Here is a 27,345-nt window from a genome sequence, read left to right on the forward strand (position 1 = left end):
CCTGTGTTCGTCTGTGTTTTGGCTGGTGTTTTTCCATCAACGTTATGCACCAACTAGCCCAACAACTTGTTCTACTAGGTCCCTCCTCTTCCCGTTTTTGCCTTTACCCAGCTCGTATTTGCTTTGCTGTCTTGGGGTCTGGGTCTCCCATTTAATACTTCTTGGTAACAGCACTGGCATGCTGAGTTTGAAATATGGGATGTGTTGCGTGCTGTATCTATGCTGCTAGTTTTCGGGAGTTGTGTTTACCTCGGAGGAAAGGTGTTGGCGTCATTGTCGGTTTAGCATGGCTAAGCGCGGAATATTGTGCAGTAGCACTAGTTACAGTGGACACTTAAGGTCCTTACGTGCTAAAGGCATTTGACCTACAGGCCTTTACCACAAAGGCCTTTGCCCTGAGGCATTTACGTTTAAAGCATTAATCCAGGTGTTCTCTTCACCCAGGTGAAGGCTTGCCAGGTGTACACACTTGGCAGGTTGCCCACAACCCGGTGGGCAGGTGGGCCACCTAGCAGTGCTACCTAGCAGTGCTGCCGTGCCTAGCAGTGCTACCACACTAAACAATTATTCTGAACACACAAGTTTCTCGATGTGTTTAGCACCCATATTCGCTCCTTCTAAAAGGAACTTAAGCCAAACTTCCGTTTTTAAATTTGTTTGCAGACGCCATACCCATATTACCCGGTAGGAGAAGTAACACCAGTTCCTCCTTATCATCCTGGGATCGCCTACCCTGTCGAGGTACGTTGAATACTTCTAAATCGCTTGAGAACGCATCAGCTTGCTTTCGGTCAACTCAACGTATCTTAAAGCGTCTTTTTGCAGACACCGACTGAGTGGTATTAAAAAAAAAACGAAGGAGTGTTGCGAAATACTGAGAACTCGCACTGAAGGCCAGTTTCTAACCTTGCGGCAATATCGAGAGTGACATTTCCTTACTTTGTCGACTTGGATGAGCGTGACCAAAGCCCAGTACACTCTCGCTACAGTCACTGCGAATGCTAATGCAAGAAGAGCAAGCTCGAATGGCGTTTCTCAATAATTTGCTTGACGTTATCAATCTAAAGTGAGGTCCAGGTTCATAACGCTGTGCATTTAAATTGTAACGCCTATATCGCGTTGACTGCGCTTTGCTAAGACATCGCATTTTGAAGCAAGGAAATTTAAATGGGATCAGTTGCCAAGCCATGCGTTGCGGCTGCGCGCTCCTTGCATTGGGGCCGGTCCTTTACTCTTTCTATAGAGCATCAGGAGCGCGACAAGAGTCTTAGCATACTGAATGGCGACAGTTTCGGTGTCAACCAAAGGGGCCCAGGTTCTTTGCAGATGCACTATAGGCACGTCTGCATACATCAGTGCATGTGGCTGTGAGGGCGTTTCGCAAGAAAATGGCCCACAGCACGCTTTTTAATGATATGAATCAAAGGGTAATTTTAGGAGAGGCATCCGAACGTTTATGCAGCGATGAATGTATAGGGCATTAGGTCCTGACGCATTCCCAAGCGTCCTTTTTTCTCGGTGCTATTTTCCACAGGGACCGCCGGGGCCTCAGGGATTTCCCGGATCTCCCGGACTGCCTGGATCCAAAGGGGACAAGGTGAGGGATGTGCACGCAGTTTCTGGTTTATTGCGAACGGTTGGCATTTGGCAGTCGTGCTGCAGGCGCATATGAAGTAACAGCACGCATACGTCGTTTTACAGCGAGCAATTATCCAGCTTAGTTAGATTTTCACGTACTTGTTATAGCCGATGAGCGTCTGTCCGTGTCTATGGTGGATGCGTCCGTTTGCATCATTCCTTGCGTGTGTTATTTTCAGGGTGACCCCGGAAGGGACGGACTCGCCGGCACGGCGGGACAGCCCGGTGCCCCTGGGCATATTTTCATGATACCGGTAGGTCACTGATGAGCACAGCATGAGGTTTGGTTTGGTTTATGGGAGTTTAACGTCCCAAAGCAACTCAGGCTATGAAGAACGCTGCAGTGAAGGGCTCAGGAAATTTCTACCACCTTGGGTTCTTTTACGTGCACTGACATCGCACAGTACACAGGCCTCTAGAATTGCACCTCCATCGAAATTCTACAGCGTGAGGATTCAGATGTTAAGCCTAATCTGTGCGAAGAGCGCCAGCGAAGTGAAACTCAAAAGATAGAAATCCTGTCCGAAATGTGCTGTGTAACACAAGCATCAGTTGCAAGAATAAAGCGCACGTATGATTAAATTTTAACAATGCTCGCAAGTGCTTTAATATCACCTCAAAATGACTAGTGAGCAGAATAGTACATACAATGTATGCCAGCTTTAAGCTTTTTGCACGAAGACTGCACGAGGCCGCAAGGCACGTGTGCGTGCCCTTGTACTCCCTTCCGCACCTTCGGCTGTACTCCCCCTCACCTGTGCTTCGCCTTAGTCCCGCTTCTCCTCTCCTCACTCGTACGGCTGGAAGTAATCCTCCTCACCCACCTTAGGCACCGTAAGGCGGCGTCGACTCCCGTCTGCGCAAGGCGCCCGTGTGCTGTGCGATGTCAGTGCGCGTAAATATCCCCAGGTGGTCGAAATTATTCCGCAGCCCTCCTCTACGGCACCTGTTTCTCTTTTGCTTCCTTCACTCTCACCTTCCTCTCTTCCCTCTCGGCGTCGTTGACGTGTCCACTGAGGAGTGAGACAGTTACTGCGCCATTCCTTTTCCTAAAGCCCGTGTACTGTGCGATGCCAGTGCACGTTAAAGAACCCCAGGTGGTCGAAATTTCCGGAGCCCTTCACTACAGCATCCCTCATAGCCTTAGTCGCTTTGGGACGTTAAACCCCATAAACCAACCAACCTTTTCCTAAAAAAAAAAACACTATTTTTTTTACGCGTTCCTTTGGAGTGTGCCAGATGCAGGTATCACTGTAAGACGTCTTTGTGCTTTGTGTCTCGTTTCAGTACCAGACAGCTGGAAGTACCAAAGGCCCTGACAACACCGAATCTCTGCGACAAATGCTAAGCCAGCACATGGTCGGTATCTTATCCTTGCGCCTGTTAGTCGCCTTGACGTGCTGTTTTTTACGCCTTCTCATGACGCTCGTTTTTTTCAGCTGGCCATGCGGGGGGCTCCCGGTCCAATGGGGTTAACCGGACTGCATGGGCCTGTGGTAGGTGTGGCTGGCATTAGAATTTGGGTTTGTGGAGGTGCGAAACAACAGCGCGAATAGCACAACAAAATATGCGCGAAAAACTTTGTGTGTTTTCGTTACTGCGAACTACACACACGCACATGTGTGTGTGTTGCACGATCCGTGCTGTCCCTCTTGCAACTGTAGTTGGAGAGATTGCGAGACTTGAAAGCTTAGAGACTATGCTTCGGTCTCGGATTCTTTTACACAAGCGTACATATTTAGCCCAAAGACATGATTTCTGATCTAGTACATTTAGAATTAGAACACGGTGAAACAAAGTAAATAAGTGTGTGCTGTACATCAGGGCTTCTTCACAGATAAAATGCACCACTATGGCGAAGCTCGAATTTCGTAGCTGGTCTATTTTTAAAATGTTGTGATGCAAAGACAGATCTAGCTAAAACACTCAGATATGCTTGCTGCTACCACTGTTTATTTCCAGTTCACTTGGACGCAAGTAAGAAAACTGAAACGACAATAGCCAACATACATTAATGTGCTGTGCTGACTTCTGTGCAAATGGACAGACAAAGACTAATGCCACTATATTATAAATGCCAGTATCGGCAGCATGCACAAGAGGACAACCGACTCTTTTACTTTCGTGATAACATGCGTTTATTGTGTTCAGGGCCCTATGGGACTACCAGGAGAAAAAGGAGAGCGCGGAGAGGCAGGGGCTGTGGTAAGTGAGCGCTCCGATTGCATATCGTTTTGTGACGCTTTCCAGGGCGCTCAGTGGGCACAGAAACTGTTTTATAGTGATAGCATCCTACTTATCGACTCTCGTTCCATCCCGACCTTGTAGGAACATAACAATACACAAAACCTGTTAGGAGCATCTCGATATTTGAGAGCACACGTATACACGTTGTTCCCCGCTAGAATTATGGATGCACGAATTGGAATAATGCATGGATAGTTGACTCCTTCCTTTTATGTATTTGCTTTGATATTTATAACCTATTTGCGGTATCAGCCTTGGTGTACGTAACGGCCGGCAAAAATTGTGAGCGAGATAATGAGAAAAATACCGCTGTCTAGCTTGTTAAGAACGAGTCGAGCTAACTGATAGGTTTCGTTGGGTATGAGTTTTGGAAAAAGAATTCTGCGGAATAAATCTGATAAGATGGTCGTCCGAAAGAATAACGAACACTTTACTCTTTAGGTTGTTCTGGATAAAATGATCCCGCAGTCCAACAGCGACATTTTTACCTCGACATAACAGCAGAATAACTGTGGCGCGACTCACTTACAGGGACCAAGGGGAATGCGAGGCCAGCAAGGAACAGCTGGAAAACCGGGAAGGCGGGTAAGCACTCGCATTTCGAAATTGCACTTGACAGCCGGTAATATTGCCTTATCTTTTGTTTTCAAAAGCAGTGCAATTTAATAAATCTTCACGACGACAGGTAGCGCATGCGGTTTTTCACTTGGCTTTTGTTTTGTTAACATCGTGATGACAGCGTCAGTGCAAGCTGTCTTTAACATGCAAGAAAGTGTTGACCGTACCTTTGGGCCAAGGAACGCGGGATTAGTTAACACTGTAAACACAGAGGAATAGAAAAAAGGGGCTTCTCTTTCTTGGCAGTCGCTGCTTATGCCAAACTGTTCGGTAAGACCACCAGAAAGGCGCTTGGAACAGGCACACGTCGTGCATTCGTGAACCATTTTTGACTCTACCTTGTTTGCAGGGACGGGGCGGCAAAGACGGGGAGCGAGGAAAGCCCGGGCCTCCAGGACCAAAGGCCAGTGTTTCTACCCTTTGACCAGTTGAAAATTTTGGACTAGGAATTGAATGCTTATAACAAAAGTCACGTTTTTTATGAAGTGCTATTAGATGGCCTGTGCCTACCGCAAGGTCATTCCAACTGACCGAGCATCTGAGTAAAGTCAGCCTAAGCCACCATGCGTATCCGAGCATGTTCCCTGGCCTAACCCTGAAAAATGCCTGCAATGTACACGAGGGTCTTTCAGTGTACGTATACAGGTTCAGCCGCGGCTAGAGTAATACGAAGCACGCTCTGACGTTCCGACTTTTCCATCGCGTTTGGTAGAGGAAATTGGAGAATTTGTTGCGTTTATGCGCAAGCGCACTAATTATGCGAGCAAGATACTTGCATAAGCATAAAACACCGCTTGGTTATTCTTGGTTAACGCACCAGATGAGCCAGACTGCCGAAGTGTGCTCTGTATTTTGGTGGTCGATCGCAATTCGAAGCTGTTACTTTCGCAACATTTTCAGAGGCTGGAAGAAGAGTGGAACGACAAGAATTGCAATAAAATCGAGAGAGAAAACTGAGTAGACGCAACTGAACGCTGGAAAATAAGTATGGACACTTAGTTGGAAATTGATGAGAAATGAAAAACACAAGAAATTGATTCCCCGAATATTTTTTGTGGCCATGTGTTTGCTTCATTGTTTATGTTTTCGACGCAGGGCGACGTCGGCCTGCCAGGTCTCCCGGGCCTGCCGGGAGAGAAAGGTGAAAGGGTCAGCATTCAATCAAGCCTATTTAGTGAAACGTTCGTTTACTTACGATGTGACCAAGTGACCCAAATATGCAAACGAGGTATTCAGGCTCATCCTAATCGTCGCAGGGTTATGTCGGAGCTCCGGGTGATCAGGGACTGGTCGGACACGAAGGACATCCGGTACGTTGAAAATGCATTTGTTCATGCAGTGCCTACGACATGCATGTACTCATGCCAAGGGCGCGGATTTGAAATTGTGTCACGGATGACGAGAAACACAGGGCGGAACGCTGTTGTAGCGATGATTTTTACTGATGTTAAGCTTAGCATTCAAAACGCGGTGCAGTTTCGGAGCTTCCGCGCGTGGCTTCCCGCTTGGCATCTTGCGCGGCTGCTTAGCAAGCGAAGCGCCACGGTTTGACTCTGCAGCGAGAAGAGCACGGTGCACTAGGTCATCATGGCTTACTTATGAATACAGTTAAATAATTAAGAAACGGCCAATAACGGCCGAACGGCAATGTGAGAGCTTGGCCGCCAGCTTCCAATCGATGCGAGGTAAGTGAAAATACCATATTATTCAAAAGTAGAATCATTTCAAAGCTCGTGTGGCACAAAAAGTCGGTGTCATCGTAGATCGTAAGCGAAAAATCCATGCAAACCCCCCAGAGAAGCAACCCACCGTGACAGGTGGCAGTTAAGTTAATGATTGGTCGCGAGAGCTTGCCTGGGTCGAGTAACCTGGGTCTCACAAACCTCACCGGTGGCTGCGTTTGAAACGACCGCCTTCCGGGGCAGTGCCGTATCGCTTAACCGCTGCACCACTGCGCCAACTGAGTGGTATGAGGACTCCTAGTGACCTGTGTATGTTAAGCAAAAAATCACCAGTTCTGCATATATGGGCATCAACCCATTAACGTTATCGTGTCATACCCTTAGGGCGGAGCTTAACTGTCCCTTCCAGTTTCTGTTCTTGCTTCCTTTGTTTTCATGGGGTCAGCGAGTATAATTAAGGAGCAGAAAAACGCGGCAACGAGAAGTAAGCCTGGACATTCAATTAGTAGCTCTCTGTGACCGCGAGCATTTGAAGGCAACGATGACTGTTGTCTGCTCGGCCGAGTGCGCTCAACGATCGTACGTCGCTTCACGTGCTAAGAAGAAATTGCGGCGATTGAGTTTTCGTCGGCAACATTGGCATGGAGTCTGGTTTAATGTACGCAGATACTAATGATGTGCTAATAGTACCTTTTCATAACTGAATTGAATTCGAATAGTGTAGCTTTGTAACAAAAAGAACTATAGCGCAATCAAGACGAACACAAGAAAGGAACACACAGGACTATAAGCCCTGTGTGGTCTTTTCCTGTGTTCGTCTTGGTTGCGCTATAATTCTTTTGTTGCAACATGCACCATCTAGCCCAGCAAGGAGTTCTTCTAGTGTATCTTTGCTGCGAAATCTAACACGAATAGCGCAATTATAAACCAAACCAAATTGCATACGAATCGAATACGTGTGAGAATATTTGCTAGTTGTGCGAATATTCGGGCCAAACTAATATTCATGGGAAGCAGCGAACGCTAGCGGTGGTACCGTAAGTGATGGAGTGAAAGTTTACCTGTCAAAAGATGCAACACTTATTTCCACTATGAGACAGGTTACATTATGTCAGCAATATAAACTGTATGACCGTAAGAAAATAACATTTTGCTGCTGTGACGACAGCAAACTGTAGCGCCAAGCCTCGGCTGAGGAGGAGGACGAGAGTTTGAGCCATGATCTCCAATTTCGGATATAAAGGCAGGGTTTGCTATACCTGGCAGAACCTTCTCGCGTCACTTGATCTTGGAAGTCATATGTACGAACATTATGAACGCCGCAAAACTAAAGGACGCGTCGCGGCCTGGACCCTCCTTTCCTGTACTACATACCGAACACGGCAGCACGCTGTGTGGTGCAGGAGCGGGTCCTGTTTTTCAAACAGTCGTAAAAAAAAATAAATAAAAAAGACTACGCTGCGCCCTATTCTGACTTCGCGCCAATTACTCGAAAACTTAAGAGAGGATTCCATTCTTTTCGAATAATTTTGCACATGCTCTATTTGATGCATACAGCGAATCGAATAGATAGATATTCGATTCAAACTATTAGAAAATCTGGAATATTCGCACACCCCTAGCAGATACCAACCACTTTCAATCATGACAGACGTGATTTGATTTGTATCGTTCATATCATGTTACCCAAGGCGACTGCTGAGCGTGATAGACTCATGGAATGAGCGAGCGCTTTGTACGGCTTTGACTGAAAATGTCTCTCCTCCTGTTCAGGGCATTTGACGGCGCTGCGTGAGAGTGCCTATCTACAAAGGCACTGGGAATTTCAGCATGGCTTGATTGCGTTATAAGTGCTGTTACGTACATTTACGCGCATATATTAACAAGCAGTCATGGGCACACATGAATTCGAAACGCAATATAACACACGCGGTAAAATTAATGCTACCTCAAAGTATTTCGCGTTCAACTGGAAACAGCGGCGCGGAACTGGGTTACGAAATAAGGTTTTCTGTCTCTCTCTAACAGCTAACAACGCACGAGCGCATGCGAACACAACGAAGTCATCTTCTTTAGAATGTCGTAACGCTGTACAAATGCGGAGCGAGGCGAAATTGACAACGCGCCGAGCCCCGGTCAAGGAACTCCATTTACGCGTTTTATCAACGGTTAATGTACTTTTATTATGTCTCCAAATACCCAGGGCGACGACGGGCCTCAAGGACTTCCGGGACTTCCAGGCGAAATGGTAAACGAGGAGTTGAATTTTTATTTATCGGTTTTCCTAGTTTCAGAAGGAGTGCGAAAAATAACTTGCACGAACTTCTCGTTGTGCAGTATGTATGATATGACATGCGGTGCTTAACGTCCCTCGTTAATGGAGGGATATGGATTCATTTGAACGGCCACGGTTTCTTTAACGCTGCGCTGACGTAGCACAGTTCCCTGGCGTTTTTGGATTACGCCTCCATGGACATGTCCAACATTCTCGGACAGAAATTTTGTAAGTTGGAAAATTGTAAGGCACTGTTATGGAAATATTGAAAGTAATGCTCCGTTCTTCTGATACGTAGCAAAATCTTTGTTTTAAAGTGCTTCCATCGATCGCATAGAACTGTTAAGACTGTCATAGCAAACCGGGGGAAAGCTTTTGATGATAGCAAAAACGTTTATAAGAAAAAAAAAGATGCCGCCGGGTGATCTGCGGATATATTGATTGTTATAGTGAGATCTTACATAATATGGTAAAAAATTGCGTTCATGAACGGTTTCCCGCTCAAAATGCTTTTGTCAAGAACTATTGGGTGTAGCGATTGTCGCGGCCGGGATTCGATCCCGGGACTTGTGGTTCGGCAGCCGAACGCCATAGCCCCTCAGCCACCTCAGTGGGTTTTGTGCGTTGCGTAAACAAGACTTAAACAGCACAAAATTTCTTGAGATGCAAGTTTCGCTGCTTGTACAGTAGCACAGAGAAAGGAGCGATGTGAAAGAATAAATGAGGCTGCTAGTACAAATGGCGCTTATGTAAGTTACTTGCTTGAAAGCTCGCTGCATGCCGCTTGACAAGAACTAAATCTTGGGAGGGTTCAGCAGGGGCACTGGAAAGATTCCTTGCGCATATTTTGTAAGCAGATGTGAAGGAGCCCTTAATTCGGCTGCAAACAAAATAGAGTGCTGAAAAAAGCTCACTTTATTAATGCTTTGTAAGCGCACCAATCTTTGTAGCAAGTTTTAAAAATTTTTCAGGGTTCAAATTTGGCGACATCAAAGGGCTTTTTAAAAAATGACATTGTCAGTTCATTTTTACGCACGCTTTGGTCTGGGTCGAGCACTTTCTTTGTCATAAGTGCAATAAACAAACAAAATTTGTGGCAGCACGCTAGAAGAAAGTAACGCCCTTAGCAATAACTACACTACTCGGGTACACTCTTGGAGTTGTTCTAAATTAAGTTTGTTTCGCATTCTTTAACAAGGCGGTCACTTGTGCCTTTCCTGTTTCTTATCTAGGGTCCAAGAGGCTTTCCTGGCCCCCGAGGCTTCGTTGGACTTCCTGGACCGCCTGTGATTACTGATCTACCTTTTTATCTTAATCATGTCAAATTATTCGCGCAGGATGTCCTCGTTGAAACTGTTGTATTGCAGGGCATACCGGGATCCGAAGGACCAGTGGGGCCGAAAGGCAGTCCGGTACGTTAGGAGGACTGCCCTTGTTAACTTACGCCCTGTATATTGCATGTTTGAATTTGGTAACAAAGCGAAGCTTTCAGCTGTTTTCTCGTTTATTGATAACGTTGTGACAGGTCAGAGAGGGAGCCATCTAGGCGAATGAACACTTGTTTACGGGCGCAAGAAACAACTTTCGACTTTGGAATCTCCAGAAACTGGCACGTGGAATAACTTGCGAAATAACAGTTGTTTTTCTTCTTCTTTTTTTTTCTGGTTTTATTTCTTTGATACTGCCGGGTAAAATCTGCGCCTTAATATTGGGGGACTCGGAGAGAAACCGTTGTTGTTTAAATGCTGAGTCTCGTGTTCAGAATCCAGGAGGCACTTGGAGCTGACTGCGACCTTCAGCGTTGAAGCAGCAGAAAAGACGTGGTTTTGTGTATCCTGAGTCGATGGTTGGATTTGTGGCTGCTCAGGCGGTGCACTGTCAGGGCAGACGCCACCGTGCTAAAATCGCCGCGTATGCCAAGTCGGTTTATGGTATCCACCCGTGCTGTCTTCTGAATTGTAGCTCGCTGGTCGTTTTTGAGCGATGTGTCTTGTTTACTATCATTAGTATTACATGCTAGAAGACTAAGGAGAGGAAATTTAGGTTCTTGTGAGGGCACACATATGAAGAAAGTCAACATTCAATGAAACCGAGGAAAGCATAGGGGAAGGCTTCTATTATTTTTTATTAATTTGCGATGTTGACCAAAGAGAAATCAGTTGCGCGACCATTTTTTATTTGAACGATAATTTATTAGAAAATAGAAAAAAAAACCATGCCGCAGGTGGGATCTGAACCCATGAACTCCGCATGTCGCGTGCGGTGCTCCCCTTGTTATTGTACTTTATACGTGCGCTCATTCTTATTAACTTAATATTTCGTTTCATTGGACAGTTGTCCATGTATAATTCCATAATTTAATACCAGATTCGCGGACATGCCCAGCTCTGCATTATCTCTTCATAGGCGCAGTTGGCCCCCAACTTTGTGTGTTGCTTGCACATGTCAAGGCACTCCAAATGGTCTTCTCTGTGTGTTTGCTGCCTCATGTCATGGTTTGTGACAGACAGCACAAGTGAACATATGAAGCTATGATTAGAGAGGAATTTCTTTCAATCAATTATATTTCACGACATTAACTTGGGCATGCCGAACAATGACATACGGTGTCCTCTTGTACTTTGCCCAGGGTCCTCCGGGCATAGCTGGCCAGCCGGGACGGCAGGGGATGCAGGGCCCTGTGGTGAGCACTCATCCTTTTTTGCTCTTGCGTTCGCTTATCCGTGCTGAACCGCGTGTGCACAGAAATCAGCATCTGCTGTGCTAAACAGGCAGTCAGTAAGATATACCAGTGTTGAATCTACTAAGCAGTGCTAGAGAGGCGCAGTAAAGGCGTGTGCCACTGCATTTATCTTTACAGACGTCGGACAGCTGACGGTAATGTTTCCTTACTTTAGAGAAGTTGAACAAAGTCTTGCAGTGCTCGACGGTTTCGTCAGTGGAAGGAAGGCGTGGGGGCGCATAGCTAAAGGCGAGGTTGTTGTGCGCCAAGTGTCGAAAATTGGGCAGTGTCGCGAAGTATTGGAAACGTTCTGCCAGCGGCAGCAGCATTCGTGTAAAATGCGGGACAGTGTATGAATTGCACCACGCCCGAGTTTTAAAAAATTAATTAGAGAACTGTGAAACATCCGATGGAGACTAACACAATTTAAGTTAGTTGTTCGTAAGAAACTGTTTTAATAGCGCTAATGGGGAATGCTTCAGTGTGAACAAGTTCGGAACCCCAAACGTCAAGCTGTTTTCTTTTTTACTTCGGTCAGTGACGCTTGAGAGCTATTCGTTACAATGCAGTAGAACACACATTGGATTATAACGCTCACGGACTTGGTCAGAGTTGCGTGCTATGCGGGATTTGTACTGCATGCGCCTAGCTTGCTCTTGAAACTACTGAACCGAAAGGTTTGACATGACGACCTGCAAGGTTTTCACCTTGCAGGGCGCTATATTTGGTCTGCAGTTATAGGCGAAGCGTTGTTACAAATTGAAAAAAAAAAAAAAATGTCGACTTCTTTTGCATAGTTTTTGTCATTTCTTATTTCAGGGCTCCCCAGGTCCTCAGGGTGTGCCGGGACCACTAGGGCCTCCGGTATGTTTACTTCTGCTAGAAAAATTGAATAAAAAAACAACTTGCCTTTGGCGTTAATACTTGGCTTGAAGTAACGTGTTCCGCAAGCATATGAGGTGGTTCGAGGTAGCTTCAATTGTAGCATATAACTGAAAGGACCGATAATTCTAAAAGTGATTCGCAAACTAAAGAAAGAGCTTGATGGAAAATCGAGGGCAGCCCCATAGAGCGAAATAAAGGACTCTGCTAAAGGTTACGTTAAGAAATGGAAAGACAGTAGCACCGATGGAGACCAAATATTTTAGGGGAATCCCCCGAGGTGGAGTAGATTTGTAATAAGGGAGTAATTACTCATTGACGTCCACCCGAGCGCAGCCATACGGCCACAAAGGAAAGCTATACAGCTTTCACAGAAACTTCGTAGTTAAAGAAAAATTCGTCCTGGTCCGTTGTTCGAACCCGGGACCACCGCCACACCGGAGCAGTCGCTCTACCAATTGAGCTAACCGGGACGGCAAGCTTATGGTAGGGCGAGAGCGAATTGATCTATAACTCGAAGTGTGAAAGCTGTATATCTTTCCTTTGTGGCCGTATGGCTGCGCTCGGGTGGACGTCAATGAGTAATTACTCCCTTATTAGCACCGATGGAGTGGAAAACAAATGCGGTCGGGTGATATTGTAGCTTAAAGTAAGAACAGTACTTAGGCAGGACTGGTAATGCGAGACTTCATGGAATGCGACACTGCCTCTGCGCATATACGTGTATACATATAAGGTGCTCCACACAGGTCTGTCTGCGAGAGTGAGAATACCAAAGGGAAAGAAACATAGCTGGGGTCGGCAGAGAATAATACAGCGCGATTAGGCGAGGAAATTCGCTGAGATGTGCTTGTTACTCTTGGCGCATAGTAGGGGCATTGGAAGAAGTCCTTGGATTGGTGGGGGGCTTAATTCAGCTGATGATGATTATGATAATGCAACAGATAAAAGTAGTGCTTTGTCCCATTTTTACAAAGGATCACAAATTAGGGAAGAAAAACAAAAAACGCTATAAAAAAAATTATAGTGTTTTTCTTTTTACTGCGTAAGCAGTTAGTTGAAAGTTTACTATTATTATTTCTGGGTTAGTTTACAGCATATGGTCAAGTGTTATACAAGAGGTACCAAAGAAAATACTGTAATGGGACTTCTTGTCATCTTATCATCAATGTGTAGGGAAAACAAATTAAAACTGAGCGGCAACGAGAAACAAATCCAAATATTCAAGCAAATCAACCACACGTAAATATATTAAGCATACAAAATTGACCCATACGGTAGCAAAGCAAAATAGTAGGCAAATAAAAAATGAAGCACACACATAAAGTAAGCTTGGATGCATGCTAACTGACTGCATATTGATGAAATTTTTGTTTGAATTTGCACATTTTAGAGCCTTTAAAGCCTAGGGGAATAGATTTTTTTTTCTTTTTTGCACAGAACGCGTTTAATATGTTTACACTGAACGTGTGAAAACGGTTCAGTGCCTTGCTACATATGAACTTATATTTTATATCTATTACTAGATTCTCAACAATTTTCGATCAAGCAACCGCAATCGGGCCTTTCCTCCTCCTCCTCCTCCTCCTCCTCCTCCTCCTCCTCCTCCTCATTTCTTGTTCTTTTTGCCTTTAGAGCATTCCGGTTCCTGGAACCTCTTCCTTTATTTCTTTTCCTTTTTTTGATCTCGAATATGTCAGGTAGGGAACGATGTTTCGTTCGAGAACACCGTGGCTGTGCAGCAAAAGCGTTACGTAAAGCCCCTGCGTCATTGATGCGCTGCAAGCGAATCGGCGATTGCTCTTCGAAGCAACGCTTTCGAAACAGACTGTTGATAGCCTGAAGTACTCACAGCGTTCATCTGTTACGGTCAAAGAAACTATAACTTATGGCGATAGTTATGTATGCTTGACAACAGGACTGAACAGTATGACGTGCGACAAACGGTATGCGGTCGCGCAGCTTCCTTGACGCCATGTGATCTTTACGGCGCTGAAAAGTTTCTCGTTCAGCTTGCCAGTCAAAGCGTGCCTAGGTGTCACAGCATGCTTAGTGCTGGTTATCACAGTGCTTCATTTGCTGCAAAGAGACAACCACAACAAATCCATCGTCGGCGCTTAGCAGGTCATGCAATTAACTTCGCGTTATGTTGCAAACATCGTGAGAACTTTATTACCATGTTGGCCGGAATGTTGAAAAATGTAATTTCGAGACAAACTCACAAGGTTGCTCCGGAGCCCCGAGACGAAAGTTTGAGCGAGAGAAGTGACGATGGTTTAAATTACAAGACGCGTTTAAAATGAAACAAAGCATAAAATGCAAGGACGGCAGGAAAAAAATATGGCAGAGCCTAGGTATCGGGAAGTAGGGTTGAAACAATCTTGCCGTACGTGTTGCATCGTGCACATATTTGTTGGCATTTTATTCTTCACGTACTTCTTACGATAAGAAGCACTGGTACACATTACATCTGTCATTTATAGCGTGCAAATAAGCTGCTTAGATGCGCAGAAAACTCTTCTTGAATACAATGCATTGCTGCAAGTGGTGCTGCTTGCAGAAATAATCGATCCTCTCTAATGCGCCCTTCAAATGAAACAATCGTTTCCATTTGCACTGTCAAGTTGTTTCGATATTTTTCGCTTGGTGTCAGTGTTTTTGATTGAGTAATTGGTGCATGTCAGTCACTTGTCGCTCTTAGGGAGCCTCAGAAAAATTCTGAGAATTCGAGAATTGTTAGCGTGGCGCCACGCAATAATTATTTTTGCGGACTTCTTAGGGGCCGAGAGGAAAACCCGGACTTCCAGGTCTTCCAGGAGCCGACGGAATGCCCGTGAGTAGAGAGCCAACTGTAAAAAGTGAACACTGCGATGAGTCCACATGGTGGGGAATTCCTTTCTTTCTTTTTGAAGGCTGCATTTGCAAAAACTTCTTCGAGCACAATGCACGAGGCGCAGTTTTTGGGCAACAGCCGTTCCAGAAACGTTGCAGTTGCAGTAAAGAACACCTCTTTGCGCTTCTGAAAAAACAAAGTGTGTGTATGTTTTTCTTGTTGCCAGCCCTACTTTTTCACATTGCATTATCCAAGCAGGACGAAGAACCGCAATACAGCCTCCACAAGTATGTCGTGAACTATTGTCTTTGTGTTTTTATTCACGGCTCCTTCTTTACTTGATGCTCCCAGATAGAAGACAAGAATGGGGAATTCTATATCTACCTCTAATGTCTCGAGTGACAGGCCTCCTCAACGATATGATAATGAAGGCTGCATGATTTACCGTACCAATTCTTTGTGCAAGGAATACGACAGTAAAAAAAAAAACGCGAAATTGAGCTTTTTATCACGTAAGTGTCATAGCGGCGAGAACAGGTTTCACCTTCTGAGCACATATTTAGATGACTGCGCCTTCAAGGTACCTTCCAAATCATAATATGAGGCGGCATGTTACTGCAGTGACTTAAAATAAGTTAGATAGCTGAGCTCATACCCGAGACAAACAGTGAGCAGAGGGCACGAATCCAATAAGGCGCTCGCCTGATTAACTGCATGGGCATTTCTTCCTCATTGCAGGGACCGCCCGGAAGTTCTGGACCACCAGGAAGCAAAGGAGACATGGTAAGGTGTATACACTACGCATGCGCAACGGAACGAGACTGTGTACCATGCGGTGTGCGATCTAGCAGCAGGCTACTATACTTCCGGGCTGCGATTTCCGGAGTACAACTTCCAAAATATCGAAATGATGCTTCCCAGAGAGAATGAATGCTGCGCTCCATGCCGGTGAACGTGTTCGGTGTGTATTCAAAGCTGATCGATGTTACAGGATCGTCGTCGTGCCTCATAAGTGCGTCGCCTCGGCGACAGCAGAAGATAGTGCAACTTGCCGTCATGGAGAGAAGGGGTCGCAGCTGAGCAGGACGGCTTACGAGGACAGAACAATAGCACTTATAAGAAGTTTTTGAATGATAAATTTTATATCTGGAGGAAAAGCGGACTGCAATACTGCAGGTCATTCCCAAAATGGAAAGATGTTACAGGATCGTCGTCGTGCCTCATAAGTGCGTCGCCTCGGTGACAGCAGAAGATAGTGCAACTTGCCGTCATGGAGAGAAGGGGTCGCAGCTGAGCAGGACGGCTTACGAGGACAGAACAATAGCACTTATAAGAAGTTTTTGAATGATAAATTTTATATCTGGAGGAAAAGCGGACTGCAATACTGCAGGTCATTCCCAAAACAGAAGAAGCAGCGGCTGAGGCGCCTTGTATTCGCCTGGCGAACAAGGCACCAAAATGGGCGGCTGAGTTTATTGAACATACTACTACTACTACTAAATGCCTGTGGCGCACGTGAGTTTGTCATTGTGGAAATTGTTCAAACATAATTTAACTGAAACGTAAGGGGCTAGCACTTCATTGCTTCACAGTGCGAACATAGGGGGCTTTGAAAACACTCATCCATGGCTGCCGCAAACTTCGTTTCCAAGGTACAGCTCTGAGCATGCTAGGTTTCTGTGGAGTACTCCAGTGAAATGACCTAACTGTAAATTTCCAAACTGGGTCTACTTCCGTACTTATACAGGGTGTTTCACGTAACTTGAACCAAGGATTTAAAAAAAAGCGGTAAACCGCAGCCCGCTGAAACCAACGATACATTGTTCGCCATTATGTGGTGCTCCTCAAAATATTTTTTATTGCGCTTATTTAGTGAATTAGCTAAGATGAATCATGCAAATTCTCAAATATTCATTTTAGTGCCAAGACCGTTACGTTAGGTTGTAGAGCAGGTTTAAAAACAACTGATCCATTTTATTGTAGCATCGTGAACGGCTGCCGCGCCGCGGCGGTGCACTATCAAGCCGCTGCTAAGAGCGGCGGCCGTTCACTTCGCCACGGTCAGCGGGCACACTCCGTTTGCTCGAAATGCCGTTGAGAGCGCTGCAATTTGGTAGCGCGCGAGCGTAGTCACGTGGTATTTTTAAAGTGAAAGCTTTACTACTTGCACTTTCAGCCTTTGTCGTGGCGCGGCGGTGCCACCATTGACCTCTGTGTGACGTCATGTGTGACATCACGCCGAAGAGAGGGGCGACCGACTCTCGCCGTCGCAAGCCGCGGCGGTGCCACCACCGGCGCCTAACTCCTGCGCTCTCCGCTAGGAGCGCAACAGGTGCTTTGTGACGTCACGCCGAAGAGAAGGGCGACCGACTCGCGCCGTCGCAAGCCGCGGCGGTGCCACCACCGGCGCCTAACTCCTGCGCTCTCCGCTAGGAGCGCGATTGTGGCGTTACGCTTAAAGCCCCTGGAAATTTTTAAAGTAGCGACAACCTTTGCAGAGCGCCGCCTCTCCCTCTCCTGCGCCCGTCGCCTCTTCCCATTGGTCGATGGTTTCGCGCGCAAAGGCCCTTTAAACCTGCTCTTTTCGCCGCCGCGGACGCCATATTGTCCGCTCCAACCGCGCACCGTAGGTTGGGCAGGCGTCGTTGCCGACACTGCGCTTTTGCTTGCTGTGAAGAACAGCGGCTTTTGTTTTGTTCGGAACGTGTGTCAGTCACCTAACTTCAAGCCGTCTATCTGTGCGGCATGACGGGCTGCTGCGCCTTCGGGTGCAAGAACCGTCACGACGGTGGAAAGCGGTTCTTCGCGATCCCATCATCGAAAACCGACGCGGGCCGGAGGAAGGTTCGGTTACACAAAATTGGCCGGGCGAATTTTAACGCAACGCCATCGACCAGACTTTGCGATGTAAGTGACGTGCTTTCAATAGCTGCTGAGTTTTCCTTTTTTTTTTTCAAGCTATGCTGTGCAGTGGTTTGTTCGCGATCGAGCGTATGGCCGCAGTAAGCTCGACATGAGGGCGCTTGCGTTGAGCGCATCGTGATTGTACGCACGCAACCGTGTAAGCGTCTACCGGGGCGAAGGCTCCCGATCGGCTAAGTCCGAACAGCGACCGCGTCTACCGGGGCGGCAGGGCCGCGCCAAAGACCGCCAAATCGGCAGGGAGAAACGGGGTAAATTCGCGGCGCTTAAAACGCGAGGCATACGTCTAACTATAGAGTGACGTTCCTTAAATTTGAGCGCATGCCGCAGTTAGACATACATGCGTACTATAAGCGCAGATCAAACTGCGCTCTGATATGGTGAAGCGCACGCGTTACATTCTGCAGTAACGCGCATGCGTGCGTGTATGTTATATATATATATTACAGAAAAAGGCAAAAAGAGAATTATCGCGCCGTTATGCACCAAGGCACCGTAGTCACCGCTGGTGGAAATACCAGCTAGCACGCGCTGGCTTGCGTTTACTCTCGAAATATGACCAGTAGCTGTGGGTATGCGTGATAGTGCCATCGTAAGTGCGTCGCGCGTTTCCTGTCACATACTTTCTAACAGCACTTCCGCATTCTCGCTTACCCTTGACGCCTAACTAGTTAGAAGGAGGCTACGAATGCGAGAAAGTCTGTGCCGACCTCTTTTATTAATGCTAAAGCGTTTTTTTTTTGTTAACGTTGCCCACAGTGAGGCCCCCATTATCTCCATTTTTAAAAGTTTTGTAGCCGCTTTTTTTTAAACGAGATCCGTATAACAAAAGGCTTTGGCTTTACCGGTGTGCATTTAGCACTCGGGCTGTTTCCGAGCCTGAGCCGGTCACGTCTACCTCGCGGGCCGGGTTTGGGCCTATATCGAAAAAATCGGGCCGGGCTGGGGCAGGTAACGAAAAAGGTTGACGGGCTCGGGACGCGTGAATAATAAAGGCGCGTGCAGTGCTCTAATAGCGACTATACGAATATGGAAGATTATCGGACAGATGTGTTAAAAACGAGATAGATTTTGCTTCTCACTAAATGACTGATGCCGATGAAACATTTACAAAGAACTTCATTATCCCATTTCTGGCAGGCGAAGGATATTTGCGAGGTAGGTTCTCTCTTTACTAAGTCACTATTCCAAAGAAAATTTTAATGCCGGAGTCTATATCGTTACAGTTCATGCACGCGAGAGAACATTAGGGGAGGCACAGATAAGTACAGACGTAGCGTGGCCTTCATACCGTATTTCGAGTACTCCCTCAAGCGTCTAACCTGGTCCGCGATACACTGCAGCAGACCAAAACCGTAAGCCACTAGAAGAGCGGATGAACTACAGGCATTTTAATGGCTTCACTTGCAGGTGTCTTTTCCAATGTCAAACCTGTGCATCCGTTGTAGCACGTCCAGCGTTTCGGCGGGGACGGTCGTTCTGTTTGCATACTCCTTTTCACCAAAACAGATCACCGCCAATTCATTGTACGGTCTCGTGATTCACGGTCACGTTCAATGCACGCCCCACTCTCGATATCAAACTTGGCACGCCGCATAAAGCCCGGCGCACCCGGACACGGTGCGCGTGCGGCTCTACCAAAACAATCCATCTATGCGTGCTCATTTTTGCCTTTAGACGATTCAGTGAAGCATGCAAATCTTTCTCCTAAGTCACCGATGTATTTATGCAGCGGAACGCACGGCTAATGCGGCGGCATAGAGAAGAACTCGGCAAGTACGGGAATCCAGCGCAACCAATTCAAAAGGGGCGTTAGTTCCTTCGGAGCGGGCTAGAGGTCGCCACCGCAGTCAGATGAAATCACAAAGAAAACAAAAGTCGTTCGCCCGGCGCGCGGGGGAGGAGGAGCGAAGAGGGAGGGCGACTTGTCGCTACTTTAGTTTTTTCAGGGGCTTTAGTTACGCTGAAGAGATTAGGCTCGACTCACGTCGCTAGAAAGCAGTAGCTGTGCCAACCACCAGCGGCTTAACATTGCTTCGCGATCTCGCGCCGTCCGTGTGCGACGGCGGTGCACATGAACGGCGGCCTGACTGAACTGGATTGGATTGAATTGGATTAGAATAGATTAGATTAGATTACATTGGATTGGATTGCATTGGATTGGATTGTATAACAGATGCATCGCCACAGGTCTAACCACAAGCACCACCACCAGCTACACTACCAGCTGATCCATGGCGTAGGTACGGATATTGCTTTCGCAATTACCGGGCTTAACCAAGCTAAGCCACAGCGAATTTTTTTCATATTTCGTGGGCTTTCTTTAGATGCCGGAAAAAATTGGACGCCGTAGGAGATACGATGCTACAATAAACTAGATCGGTTGTTTTTAAACCTGCTCTACAACCTAACGTAACGGTCTTGGCACTAAAATGAATATTTGAGAATTTGCATAATTCATCTTAGGTAATTAACTAAATAAGCGCAATAAAAATATTCTGAGGAGCGCCGCATGATGGCAAACAATGTATCGTTGGTTTCAGCGGGCTGCGGTTCACCGCTTTTTTTAAATCCTTGGTTCAAGTTACGTGAAAAACCGTGTATATTCAGAACACTACCTACATCGGTGCAGTACTGAACCGGTGCAACTACTTGGTCGTAATGACTGGCCGTAAAATGATGTACAGTGCAACGGTGTTTTTCTTCTGAAGTGCAGGCGCAGTTTTAAACATGTAAATATAGTAGACCATGTTGTCACGTGAGACTGTTCCATGCCCAGTGCGACACGCAGAGGCAGCTTAAGTATGGAACACTGTTCAGTCAAATTCTTTCTCTATGCTTGTGCATGTAGTTACTCAAGTTGCGTTCATTCGTCTGAGCTGCCGACTTGGAAGACACGGAGGTCTTTCTTGCGCGTTCGAGGGCGATGAAGAGCTGTGTTCAGTGCTGTAACACCGGGAATTTTTAGGCGACATTTTGATACCTCGTCATTTTGCGGTATGCCTGCAGAACAAAGGACAAAAAGATGTTGCCAGCAGTTTCGCTACCATTAAAGAATTTTCGCGGACGAAATGAGGCGAACACGTTGTTATAATTGCCACCGTAGGAAGAAATATATGAGAAAGTGGCGCCTGTTCAAGCATTTTGATGATTCTATTTGGTTACGGCGTTGCCATACGGCACACTGAGGTTTACCGGCCTCGACTTTATTGATGCACGCAATACAGGGGCTACATAAGAAAGTGCAATGCTGTAATCACTGCATGCTTTTCCCTTATACTCCTGTTCTTTTTTCAGGGACATTCTGGCCAGCAGGGACCCACGGGATTTCCAGGTCCTCGCGGTGTGAAGGTATGACTTATTGAATGACAGACATTGACTGATTATACCAGTAGCTGGAGTACCCATAGCACACGAGCGTGGAAATACAACGCACAGATTGGGCCATATTTCAGAGGTTAGCAGACTGTTACGTCACCTGCGGCATTCAGACCAAAAGCTCAGCGGCGCTCAAAACACGAGCGTTGCTGTGCGCTACCGATAGCTGACATCCCAGCTCATAGGCGGCGCCACCGACTGTTAACCTGCCTGTAGTAGCCACAGGGAACAGCCTGTTTCGGGAGGGGAGTTTTCGCAACTTGTGTGATGAAAGAGCTCTCGTTGCACGACTAGTGAGCCGTCACTACTAAGCCCCCCTTATTTTCCAAATGACCGCTCAAGCTGCCTTCTTTCTTGAACACATGCTAGGAGCAGCATGATGATAAGCGAAATTGGATAAATATACCAAAAGCCACTTCCTTCTTCAGAATTTACTGATGTCGAAATGTCAGCAGAAACGACGCGGAAAACATAAGAAGATGTCGTGAGACTACTCATCTGAATGTGACGTTGTCGGAATGGGCGGTCAATCCTTAGGTTCATGACATTTATTGCCGAGATTCGTTGCCGAAGCAACAGAAGTGTGTGGCTAGAGACTCAGTATGAAACGAAAAAGTTATCTGGAAATGAATGTTTTAATTCGAAGAATATATTTTTCTCTTGATAGTTTCGAAAACAACGTTCAGATTTTGTTGCCAACGTAGGGAGCCAGAAGCTCAACAGTATGACAAGCGCCGCCGAACGAAAAAAAAAAAAGGACACGAAACTTGTTATCAGCTGAATCGCCGTATACCGAAGCGTTTCGATTTTGTATTAAGCCCCAGCCCACTTACCTGGTTTATGGTTTATGGGTTTTAACGTCCCAAAGCAACTCGGGCTATGAGGGACCCCGTAGTGAAGGGCTCCGGAAATTTCGACCACCTGAGGTTCTTTAACGTGCACTGACATCGCACAGTACACGGACCTCTAGAATTTCGCCTCCATCGAAATTCGACCTCCGCGGCCGGGATCGAACCCGCGTCTTTCGGGTCAGCAGCCGAGCGCCATAACCACTGAGCCACCGCGGCGGTCACCAGCCCACTTACAGTAGTGAATTCTGGAGGGTGTATAGCGTATGACAAGACTAAGGGGAACACATGGCGTGTAACGCACTCCTCAATTCGCTGTGCGATCGTGCAAGGACGTGGCAATCTGTGGTGCACACTTGGCTCCTCGGCTCGGCGTGCAATGACGTTGATTTCGCGAGGTGCTATTCTCGTTCCAACCTTTTTCTCCGAGAGCCACAGGGCCCCGCGCGGGTCGAGATGTGCCACGCCGTAGATACCATCGTGCGCTTACGTCGACATAGTCAGTGAGAGCGACAGCATAGAATGCCTCCTCGCCATGAGAGACTGTCGGAGATGGGAGCGCAGCTGCGGCACAGGTGACGGTTGTGCGGCCTCTTTCTTTTGTCAAAGTCTGCATACTGTTTATGTGCACAGAACATAAACTAATACCGTTTCTCTGTTTCTTCTGTCTTTAAAATTAGACTTGTGCGCACTTTTGCTTCGCGAAAATTGAACTTACTGACAACGAGCCTATTCTTACACAATGCGAACTAAAGGGCGAGTTGGTCGGACATGAAGGTGGAACAGCGAAATGGCACAAGGACGAAGGAGAGAAAAAGATGCGGGCGTCCACATAATCAGCAGGGGCGACAGCAGAGAATGCACTCCTCGCTTTTGTTCTTCTAAGGTAAGCGCTTTTTTACCACAGTGGTTTGAGTGCGGCCAAGAAAATGTTACCAACAACACAGTGTTCCCTAAAACGATCAACAGCTGAGCTTGGGCTTGCAAATGCAGCGAAGATGCCTGCGATTCCAAACACTTCTGTACGCAGTCAGCGATGTGACGAGTAGGCGCATTTTGTAAGACGCTAGGAGGCAGCTGGGTTACATAGGTCACGCAAACTTGTGGCGTCATCACAACCTTCCCACCGGATTGTCAACAAACTGGGCACCGTGACAGGTGGCGGGTAAATTAAGCAACCTGGATAGCACAAGTCCCACCGGTGGCAGCACCTGCCGTCGCAGGGCAGTGTCGCACCGCTTAATCTCTGCACCTAAGTGCCAGGAGCGGTACGAAGACTCCTAGGTATCTATGAGTGTTAAGTAGAGAAAGACCAACTCCGTATTTATGGGCATTAACCTATTAGCTATCGCGTCATACCCTTAGGGCGCATCTTAAGTGTCCCTTGCAATTTTTGTTCGGCTGCATGGGACGACATGATAGTATATCATTGTATTTTAAAGCGATAGCTTCACTCTGCTGGGTAAAGCCGGGTATCGACGTGTGTGCAACATCACGAGCATGACTGGCAGGTGGCGCCAAGAGGCAGGTTGGCCACCTGGGTCACGTGACCTTGCAGCGCCATCGAAACCTGCCCATCGGATAGTGAGCAAACTGCCCACCGTGGTAGGTAACCATTGAATTAATGGTTGATCTCCCGGGAAGAGTAACATGGGCCAGACAAAGCACACCGCTATAAGCGCCTGCACGCGCTGACAACCGTTTATCTACATTCAAACCGTCTTCAGGACTTTCTACTCTCTCTGATGTTCTCGCAACTCATACTATTACCAGTACTGTAAATGAAGGCGACCCAAACCCGGACATACACTTCCTGAATCTGTGGGCTCTTCGTCGCCAGGCCGATCATTATGCTTCTCGCCACCCTGAGGACCCCTCGGCTCTTCCCTCTCTTCACCGAGCTACCGCACGTGCGCGGCGTTATGCAAAGCGACTAGGCAGGAAGCGCTGGGCTGCATGGTGTGCCCACCTGTCCTCTACGCAGGGCAATCGACATTTTGGAGAGTATTTCACGCCATGGAGCGATCTTCTTAGGTTGCAGATTGCACAGAAAGCATTCGCCTCGCGTTGAATGTGGGCGAGGATACATTTGCACAACAAGCGGCCCGTCAGTTTTTTCCACACCATGACTGCACCTCTACATCTCCTCCAGACTTATCGGTTACAGAGCCCTCCGATGAGGTTACTTCTGACCTAACCATGACAGAATTGCTAGCCTCCATTGAACGCCTCAAAACTACGACTTCTCCAGGGCACGACGGCATACCAAACTCTTTATTCCGTAGCTTGGAAGGGTCTGCTTTACAAACCTTACTAGATACTTTCAACCAAGTGTGGCATTCTGGTGTCATCTCTGGAAAGTGGAAGCATTCTATTGTGGTCCCAATACCCAAGTCAGGTCAGCCTCCAGTATCTTTCTCGGCCCTTCGTCCAATTTCTCTCACGCCTACCATCTGCAAGCTTTACGAAAACATTCTTGCCGCATGCTTGTCGTGGTGGCCAGAATCACACGATTGTTACCCAGATTCCCAAATCGGTTTCCGTCCACAAACTGGAACGGAGGAAAGTTTTGCTACTTTGTCTGCTGACGTGCTTCACCACTCTCCGCAGAGTCACCTTGTTCGACCGGTGATCGCTACAGACATAACAAAGGCATATGATAACATCCTTCACTCTGCCATTCTTGCCTCCCTTCAAACTCTTGGTCTCCCTCACCGGTTTCTCCTCTCCATTCACTCCTTTTTAACAAATAGAACCTTCAGTGTATGTGTTCACGGAAAGCCCTTTGGTAACTTCATTTCCAATCGAGGAGTGCCCCAGGGCTCCGTTCTCGCCCCCACATTATTCAATGTGGCTTTTATTCCTCTTGTTCGAGCCCTAGAGACCATCCCTTCTATCCGTGTGCTTGCGTACGCCGACGACATAACCTTGTGGTGCTGTCACCCAGATGAGTCTATCCATCGGTCGGTCCTCCAGCACGCGCTGGATGTCTTGACTTCTCGCCTCCCACCTATGGGTCTAGCCTTCCCGCCTACTAGATCATGTTTCATTTGCATTAGAAACAAAGCCGGCTTACGGAATGCTCCCTCAGTGGTCGTATTGTCAGCTCACAGACAATCGCCCCACTGTTTCCCCGTCGGTATCAGCCGCGTATCTGCTTGAAGGGTGCATATTGTACACCGATGCATCGCATACTGCAGAGCGGGGAGTTACTGCTGTATATAGTCCCTCCAACCCGCATCTCAACTCTCGTGCGACGTACACCGCGGATACATGCACCTCCCTGGCATTGGAACTTCAAGCCATTTACAATGCCTTTGCTTCCCTTCCGCTCGTTCTCACATTCAATGCAGCTCATCTTTACACCGACTCGCTCGCCGCCTTTAAACAGCTAAAGGCTGTTCGACGCACATTCCAGATTACACAATCAATTCATCTGCTCTGCGCACCACCTTAAGGTGGCGGGTCGTCTGATGTGTCAATGTGAGTCATAGCATCTGCTTGAATGTTATGTGGATCGTGAGCATGGCCGCGAATCCAGTGTATGCGTACAGGACATGGGTACTTCCCTCTTCCCCCAGATCCGTTCCTGTCCCATGTATAGCTCTGCGCCAGCGAACACGCGCTCTAATTCCTCCGTGTTCGCACCCTCTCCCCCGTAGTCTTACTCGGTAGGAGGAGGTATCAGTGCGCCGGACTCGGGCAGGGGCAGCTCTGACCCCATCTGTCCATCATCGGTGGCGTGATAAAGATCTGCCAGCAACTGACAGGTGCCCTCACTGCGGCGCTGCACCGGACATTTGTGATGTGCGGCATCTGTTGTGGACTTGCTCAGCGACGGCCCCTATTAGAAAACGGTTCCTCACGGAGGTCGGCCGGCGGTGGAACCGCGAAGGAGACTATGTGAAGTGGACTATGGACAATGAGTTAACCAGCAGCCTATGCGACTACCTCGCCGAAACTGGTCTCCACTCCTTCTTTTAACTTTCTGTAACCTACATCCCACTCCGCCTTTCTCAACTTATGCCTCACGGCAGACTTCTCGAATAAAAAAAAAGCGCCTGCCATCCCAGGACAGTGACGCATCGCTTAACCGCTGCACCACTGCGTTAGGAAGAGTATGAGGACTCCCAGGCATCCATGAATGTATAAAATAGTGAATGGCCTTCTGCATATGGGAATTACCCAAATACGCTATCGCGTCATGCCCTTAAGGCGGAGCTTAAGTGTCCCCTCCATTTCGTAAAGACAATCGGAGAAATATGGTTCATCCCAGCCTTCCTTCAGTTTTGGACAAATATCGCGGCTTGCAAGTTGCATAAACCTGGAATCTGGATTAATTGGCTCTGGTGAGCGCATTTCTTCTTGCATCGAGTGGAGAAAAACATTCCACTTATGCCAATAAGGTTGGAAACTGCGCAAACGGACCAGGAGAGGCGGTAAAGAAACGACCATGACACCACGGGTGCAGAGTGCGCCCAGTCTGCACCCGTGGTGTCATGGTCATTTCTTTACCTCCTGTCCTAGTCCTTTTGCGCAGTTCTAACCAACCGTCTACGAAAAGGAAACAACTAGCCCGCAAGATAAGTCCTGCTAAATGGTACTAGTACTTCACCTTCCCGGTTGGTTTCACAGCTATGGCAATCTATTCTTAGTAGCAGTGCGGCGTCTTTATCCAGTCAGGAGGGGCAGGCCCGGATGCGGCATGGAGTGCCGCCTGCTGCAGTGCCACTATACGAACGCTCGTTGTTGCATCCCTTAAACGGCCATTGAGGGACAAAAAAAAGTTTTACAGCGATAGCTCTGTAAGGAGGGGTCTTTAGTGCTGTCAACAACAGCATCATAGAATTGCGTAGCAGAAAGCTTCCATGTTCGCCTTCTAGCCTTGGAACGTGTGATCCAGGTGGGTTGCCTCATATTGGACTTGGGTTAAAGAAAAAATTGGTTTCCCGAGGAAACGAAATGGCGCAGCATCTGTCTCACGTCTCGGTGGACACCTGAACCGCGCCGTAAGGGAAGAGAGGAAGGTGGGAGTGAAAGGAGAAAGAGAGGAAGAGGCCGAGGGGATGGAGGCACTTTTATTTTTTTTAGTTCTCTGGTTTTAGTCTAGCTCAGGCCATTCTAGCCCCAGTCTGGGTTAAGCATGTATCACGGTTCAGCGTAAGCCTTCAGTGGGCCTCCTTGAAAGCCGTGCCGCAGTCTTTCGCCGCTCGAAGGTGCCCTTGATCTTCCGGAAGCTCTCTTGAAGTTGTAGGTTGCCATTTCTCGGAGTAGTGGACCCCCAACGCGGGCGAGCCCTT

General features: G+C 47.4%; 1 protein-coding gene across 2 annotated transcripts in view; it reads left to right on the top strand.

Annotated features, from left to right (window-relative positions):
• The first annotated feature begins 5,542 nt into the window (after positions 1-5,542).
• Positions 5,543-27,345, top strand: part of LOC149352219 (uncharacterized) — a 103,714-nt gene continuing 81,911 nt past the window's right edge. The window contains exons 1-10 of one of the 2 annotated variants that reach the window (XM_089581389.1): positions 5,543-5,644; positions 5,760-5,813; positions 8,389-8,433; positions 9,693-9,746; positions 9,828-9,872; positions 11,090-11,143; positions 12,002-12,046; positions 14,844-14,897; positions 15,636-15,680; positions 21,117-21,170. In XM_089581389.1, coding sequence (XP_089437515.1) covers positions 5,564-5,644; positions 5,760-5,813; positions 8,389-8,433; positions 9,693-9,746; positions 9,828-9,872; positions 11,090-11,143; positions 12,002-12,046; positions 14,844-14,897; positions 15,636-15,680; positions 21,117-21,170 — 531 coding nt within the window. In that variant the 5' untranslated portion in view covers positions 5,543-5,563. Of the gene's footprint in view, positions 5,653-5,759; positions 5,814-8,388; positions 8,434-9,692; positions 9,747-9,827; positions 9,873-11,089; positions 11,144-12,001; positions 12,047-14,843; positions 14,898-15,635; positions 15,681-21,116; positions 21,171-27,345 lie in introns of both variants that reach the window. The other variant, XM_089581390.1, reaches the window with a different exon arrangement.

This window comes from Amblyomma mixtum, chromosome 3 (genome assembly GCF_055824585.1).
Source record: "Amblyomma mixtum isolate Tamu chromosome 3, ASM5582458v1, whole genome shotgun sequence".
Taxonomy (NCBI): Eukaryota; Metazoa; Arthropoda; class Arachnida; order Ixodida; family Ixodidae; genus Amblyomma; species Amblyomma mixtum.